General features: G+C 41.1%; 1 protein-coding gene across 1 annotated transcript in view; it reads right to left on the reverse strand.

The window, feature by feature from the left end:
• Positions 1-7,500, reverse strand: part of r3hdm2 (R3H domain containing 2) — a gene marked incomplete at its 5' end in the record, with an annotated part of 37,306 nt that overhangs the window by 10,337 nt on the left and 19,469 nt on the right. The window contains 4 exon segments of the mRNA XM_079628720.1: positions 1,794-2,072; positions 3,240-3,329; positions 3,812-4,008; positions 6,964-7,178. Of these exon segments, the coding sequence (XP_079484846.1) occupies positions 1,794-2,072; positions 3,240-3,329; positions 3,812-4,008; positions 6,964-7,178 (781 nt within the window).

Genomic DNA, 7,500 nt, shown 5'->3' on the forward strand with positions numbered 1-7,500 from the left:
CCATTCACTCACTCACTCACTCACTCACTCACTCACTCACTCACTCACACACACACTCACTCACACATTCACTCACTCACTCACTCACTCACACACTCACACACTCACTCACTCACTCACTCACTCACTCACTCACTCACTCACTCACTCACACACTCACTCACTCACTCACTCACACATTCACTCACTCACTCACACACACACTCACTCACACATTCACTCACTCACTCACTCCCATTCACTCACTCACTCCCATTCACTCACTCACTCACTCACTCACTCACTCACTCACTCACTCACTCACTCACTCACTCACTCACTCACTCACTCACTCACTCACTCACACACATTCACTCACTCACTCGCACACATACACACACACACCAAAACCTAACATAGTTAATTCAATGACTCATGCTGTCATCACAATGTAGTAATTTTGCTGGATATTCAATAAATAAATGGTTTATATTTAGTCATTCTGTGGCAATGGCTATTTTTGTAACTGGGGAAGTTTCATTAATTCAATTTTTTTATTTTTTTTTAAATCTATATTAATGAGAAATGTTTTTACATCACATGTTAACAATAAACAACTAAACTTCACTTTGCAAAGCCAGCAGACCCTGCAGGAACGAGAGTGAGATGCACAGCAGGTGTGTGTGTGTGTGTGTGTGTGTGTGTGTGTGATTATAGCACGTCTTCACAAACATCCCACAAGAATCACACTTAGCATTGCTCTCACACTTAAGTTGTCTAACTAAAGTTTTCCTTTGTGCTCCGAGAGTCTGGTAATATTTTACACGGGAAATTACAGCGATCATTTATCATTTATCATTTGCACCTCGAGATTGCAACACATTCACAGCCGGTGATTTGTTTTTAACTCCTAAGAGTTTCCTCACTGGAGAGACGATGATAATGAAGCAACAACACAAGCACGATTCAGAGCTACAGAAGATCAAGCTACAGGACTGAATGTTGCTAGCATTTATTTCAAGTTTTTGTGAAATAGTCAAATTTAAACATAAATAAACATAACATAAAATATATATTTAAACATAAATATAAATGTTTATATTAAAACATTAAGCGTTTATTTGGAGAAAAAAAATTGTAAAATATTATTATAATGTAGATCATCAGTTCTCTATGTGAATATATAGTAAAGTGTAATTTATTCCTGTGATCAAAGCTGAATTTATCATCATTACTCCAGTCTTCAGTGTCACATGATCCTCCAGAAATCAGTGTAATATGAAGATCTGATGCTCAAGACACATTTATGATTATTATCAATGTTGGAAACGGTTTCATATTTTTGTGGAAACTGTGATACTTTTTATTTTTCAGGATTATTTGCTGAATAGAAAGTTCTAAAGAACAGCGTTTATTTGAAATACAATCTTTTGTAACATTATAAATGCTTTTATGGTCACTTTTAGGGTTGGGTATCGTTTGAATTTTAACGATTCCAATGTAAATTTAGATTCTGCTTATCGACTGGTTATTGCGACTGGTTTCGTGATCCAGGGTCACATATGGCTCTGCTAAGAACGAGCTGTTGTAGCTCCGCCCCCTATGTCGGGAGCAGCAGCTCATTTGCATTTAAAGGGACACACAAAACGACGCATTTTTGCTCACCGTTGAGCTAAAACTTCACATGCACACTCTGGGGACATCAAAGACTTATTTTACGTCTTGTTAAAAGAGGCATTATACCACCGCTTTAGTGTGTGTGTGTGTGTGTGTGTGTGTGTGTGTGTGTGTGTGTGTGTGTGTGTGTGCTGTACCTGCTGAGGCGGCGGCTGCATCTGAAGGATGGGCTGTGATGGAGGTGGCGGCGGTGGTGGCGGGTGTGTGTGTGAGTGTGTGTGTGGGGCGGCCGGCTGGTATCCGGAGGGTGGCGGGTGTGTGTGTGTGTGTGGGGGCATGATGTAACTGGGCTGTGGTGGTGCATGCTGGGATAGTACGGCAGGAGGAGGTTGGTAAAGGCTGGGTGGCTCTGGTGCCTCGCTGGAGCTCTGGCGGCTTAGAGACATCTGCCCGAAACCAGCAGTCAACTCATCACCCTGAGTTACAAAAACAATACAACAATGTTTTGGATTATATCCTGTTCAATTATTTTTCTCCTGCTCAAATAGATGGACATTTTTTCTTGTCCTACCACAACATTTTCTTAATAAATAAAAATAAAAAACTCTTGTGAGAATACCTAATTGCCTAATTGCAATTTTTAAAAACATCTTTTAAAACAGAAAACGACAATTGTGTTCAAGTCTATAAAAAAAATCAGGGCTTACAGGATTTAAAACAGAAGTAAAAGCATAACTGCAATAACACTATTAGAAAAGACTGCAGAACACTGCAAAAACAACAGCAGCAAAATACTGATTATATATATATATATATATATATTCTGCCGTTCAAAAGTTTTGGATCGGTAAGATATTTTTAAAAGAAGTCTCTTATACCAAGGCTGCATTTATATTGTGAAATATTATTACACTTTAAAATACCTGTTTTGTACTTTAATATATCTTAAAATGTAATTTATTCCTGTGATCAAAGCTGAAATGTCAGCATCATTACTCCACTTTCATTTTAAAATATATTCAAATAAAAAAACGTTATTTTCAATTGTCATATATAACAATATTAATTATTTTAAAATGTAAAAAAAAAACTTATCGATCCCAAACTTTTCCCAAATATATTAAAATATTTCATATTTAATGACAAAATATTTTTAAAGGCATAGTGTATTTTTTTATTTCAATAATATTCTTAAATAATATTTAAATACTTTATATATTATTCATATATGATATTTTAAATATTTCATATTTACATTCATTTTTTATTTGAGCTGAAGAGTTTAGCAGATTTTCCCCTCAAAATCAGTGCAAAAAAGACGTTTCTGACGTCACACACTACCTTGTAACCAATCAGATCAACGTGTGATCGTCAACCAGTGGATCTCTGAGTGAGTGAGTGAGTGGAGGCGGGGCTCATTTGCATATTCATAGAACCTCACATACTAAATGAGGCAAGGGTGTCGAGTTACATTCAAGATATTTTAAGGCATGAAGACATTTTTTTCAAGGGGACATTTGATCAAAGATGAGTTTTAAGGAATAAAATGATTGACTACAGCGGGACTTTAAAAGAAGAAGATCCAGAGAGAGAACAGACGAGGGGAAATGAAGGGAAAGATGCAGGATCTGTGATTTAAGTACCATGTTGTACTGCTGGGAAGGAGAAACAGGCAGGAGGACCTGAGGGCACGAAGGGTTTGAATAAGACACAGCCTGCGCAGACGCCACCGGCTGCAGAGAGAGAGAGAGAGAGAGAGAGAGAGAGAGAGAGAGAGAAAGAGAGAGAGAGGGGGAGAGAGAGAGTGAGAGAGAGAGAGAGAAAGAGAGAGAGAGGGGGAGAGAGAGGGGGAGAGAGAGAGCGAGAGCGAGAGAGAGAGAGAGAGAGAGTGAGAGAGAGAAAGAGAGAGAGAGGGGGAGAGCGAGAACGAGAGCGAGAGCGAGAGCGAGAGAGAGAGAGAGAGAGAGAGAGAGAGAGAGAGAGAGAGAATCGTTTTAAACGAGGAGATGTTAGAGAGCAGAATGTTCTGAGAGCTGAGAACTAAAATACATCTGGCATTAGATCAGTTGTGTTTAAAATACTGACAGTACGAGCAGTAACGCGATCAAGTAACAACCAGCGTCAATGACTGACACACACACACACACACTTTCATACAATGAACTGTCCCTGTAGTGGTTGAAGTGTTGAAACAGTGTTAATGTGGCGTCCTCACCTGAGGCAGCATGTGATTGTGAGCGCTGATGGTGTGTGTGTGTGTGTGTGACGGGGTGGGCAGCAGCGGTGGAGGGTTGGGTGGGCCGGCGCTCTGAGACCCGGCGGGGGGGCAGTTCGTGGGACACGGCAGGAGACCTCGACCCGGCTGGGGTGTTTGTGACGGGGCACACAGATCCGGAGACACCGTGGGAAGACCTGAGGACAGACGAGCAACGTGTGTGTGAGAGCGGGACAGGTGTACAAGCATCAGGACAAGATTCACACGCACGACTACTCGAAAGAACACCATCATAGTTCAAAAGGGGGGGATGATCATGATTTGACTTTTCTAACTGTAGTTAGTGTGTAATGTTGCTGTTTGATCACAAACAACATCTGCAAAGTTACAACGCTCAAAGTTCAGAGCAAAGGGAGATATTTGCTTTTAAAGAAATCGCTTTTTAAGAACTACAACAAACGGCTGGTAGGAACTACACGAGCTTCCTCCTGGGTTAGTGACATCACCAACCCTAGAATTTACATAAACCCCGCCCCCGGGAACACACACTCGAGCACATTTGTGAGCCTGCTCAAGCGGTCACGTTTGTCTTTTCACACACAACACATACGTAACACAAATGTTACTTTGTGTGCATCTCACAACAGTTTCCACACGAGCGATTTAAAGATTATCATGACAGAATATGCTAATTGAAGGTAGTTAACTCCACATCAGCGACATAAATTCATCAACTAACCATTCAGGAACGTACTCTTGCATTCTACATGTTGTCTCTTCTTCTTGACTCTCTCCATCATTGTCTGACTCAAGTTTAAACATAAAAGGCAGAACAGTTTCTGACATTTTAGTTAGGGATGCACCGAATATTCGGCCACCGAAAATTTTCGCCCGAAAGACTTTTATGGCCGAAATGTTGGGATGCCGCAAACAGAAACCACGACCTGCACGTGCTTGTCTCAACGCAGCGTAAAAGACGTCCTGGCTATAGGCAGAAGCAGTGTTGTTTTTGGCAGCCCTTTTAGTTTTAGTCTTAGTCTTAGTCTTTTTGACGAAAATGCTTTTTAGTTTCAGTCACATTTTAGTCACTTATAAACTTGATAGTTTTAGTCAAGTTTTAGTCGACGAAAACGCAAAAAGGTTTTAGTCAATTTTAGTAAAAAAAAGAAGAAGTAGTCTTTAACAAATTAATTTAGGTTAAAAAGTATTGGAAATGGGCTTAGGTTTGACAGGTTGCAGCAAGTGTTGCAATTCATAAAACAACAGTTAACCTTAAACCCTTTGCATAATAAACTAGACTTTCTGAATAATTCGATTGGTTGGGTCCTTACATGCGCTTCGTGAGGCACACACACACACTAGCACACACACGCAAGCTCTCTCGCTCCCTTTCTCTGCTGTGCGCGCACTACACATGCGCACTCTTGCTCGCTCGATCTAATTCTGAAACTAGCGTACACTATGTGTAGGGTACACATCATTATTGATCGTACAGAGGTCAAAATTATCGTACAAATACGATAAATATCGTACGTCTGGCAACACTGGTTGTTGTTGTGTGGAATCTGGTGCGCGGCAGCCGGGTGGTGGGCGTACCCAAAACAACGTTTAGAATGCGGCATTGCTGATACTTTTTTTTAGCTCAAAACAGACCGATTTCACGCAAAATAGGCAGAAATTACATGCATTGTGAACGTCAGACTTATAATCATTTTCGTTCCATCTCGTCTCGTCAACGAAAACTAGAAAACGTCTCGTCATGTTTTAGTCACCTTGGAGCCATTTTTAGCTAGTCATCGTAACGTTATCCTTTAATCGCAGCACTAAAAGCGTCTCCTAAGCAAAGAGGTTGAGACGGACCACGGAGTGAAAACAATGAAAAGTACACTCTCATGCTGCGTTCACACCAAACGCCGCGGATAGAGCGGCCAATTCGAGAATTCTACCGCGTCTAGTTTAATTTTTTTTATTAACAAACCAGTAACATATACAAGGTAAGAAATCAGTGACACATATACATACAGAAGAGAGAGAAGAACAAAAACAAAATAATAACCAGATAAAAGCAAAAAAAAGGGCTTAGTATTGTTGTCAATATTTATATTCAATAATAAAATATCAATATTAGTGTTATTATCGAAGATAATGATAATCATGACAACAATAGTAGTGTTAGTTTTAGTGTCTTATAATAGTGATGATAGTATCAGTAATGGTAACAACAATAACAATAACAATACATTAAGATTAGTCCATAAGCCATTGTGTATTAGTTCTAAACTCTAGGTCAGCGGCCGTTCCGCCACTGCCAGTGAGCATAACCGCGTCTAGTTTGACGCTTGAACATTTTGAATGCATTCGCATAAAAAAAAAAAAAAAATTTGTTTATAATGTGCATTGTTGCGATGTGCTAAATACATATTTGCTTAATTTGTAATTGATTTATTCTTTGAAACTTTAATGTTAATTTATGCAATTGCAATCCCTTGATTTTAGTAAAGTTAGTACACAGTCATAGCCATAAATGCAATGGTACTAATAATTGGCATAATTTCTTTCGGTGCTACGGTTTTCGGCCTTGGTTTTCTCTTTTTCGGTTTTGGCCAAGAATTTTCATTCCGGTGCATCCCTAATTTTAGTACTTGTTTGCGTGAGGTAATTGGAGCTGCTAACACACACACACACACACACACACACACACACACACACACACACACACACACACACACACACACACACACACACACACACACAAGCTCTTGTAGCTCCGCCTTCTGTGCCGGGAGCAGCAGCTCATTTGCATTTAAAGGGACACACACAAAACGGTGTGTTTTTGTTCAACTTCAAAAAGTGACTTTAACATAAAAATATCTGTGGGGTATTTTGAGCTGAAACTTCACACACACACTCTGGGGACATCAGAGACTTATTTTACATCTTGTGTAAATGGCATTATACCCCCCCTTTAATGATTACCGTGAGACGCGTGGAGAGTGTGTGAACTCTTGCTGCCAGAATATTTGATTTCTGCCCGTTGCATGTTTATGTCGTTCTTCACGTGTATAATAAGATCACGGCTTTGACGTGACGGTTGATCAGCAGGAACTGACGAAGGTCCTGTAAAGAGTGTTAGCGATGAGCTAAAGCGTCACCTGTGCGCGAGCCCCTGGCGCTGCCCAGACTGTCTCCGCGCGTGAGGATGGAGATGCCGCTGAAGCTGCTGGCTTTGGTGACCGGAGGCCTGAGCGTTCGGCTGGAGCTGTCCGAGTCCGTGCTGCTCCAGGGCCGCGGATCCAGGCTCTTCACGTCACTGTCCGTGCTGCTCTGACGACTGCTGGACGCCCGGCTCGAGCTCTCCCGGTTCCCCCTGCGGACGGGGCGAGAGTCACACACACACAGATCCATCACAGGAGCTCTACACACACTCAGTTGCAGGATAACAGACACCAACGGGATAAAAGTGCACAGATACCCGAACATTAAGACACACACACACACACACACACACACACGCACACACACACACACACACACACACATCACAGGAGCTCTACACACACTCAGTTGCAGGATAACAGACACCAACGGGATAAAAGTGCACAGATACCCGAACATTAAGACACACACACACACACACACACACACACACACACACACACACACACCCATCACAGGAGCTCTACACACAC

The sequence above is a fragment of the Phoxinus phoxinus genome, assembly GCF_949152265.1.
Source record: "Phoxinus phoxinus genome assembly, chromosome: 11".
NCBI classification, from domain to species: Eukaryota; Metazoa; Chordata; class Actinopteri; order Cypriniformes; family Leuciscidae; genus Phoxinus; species Phoxinus phoxinus.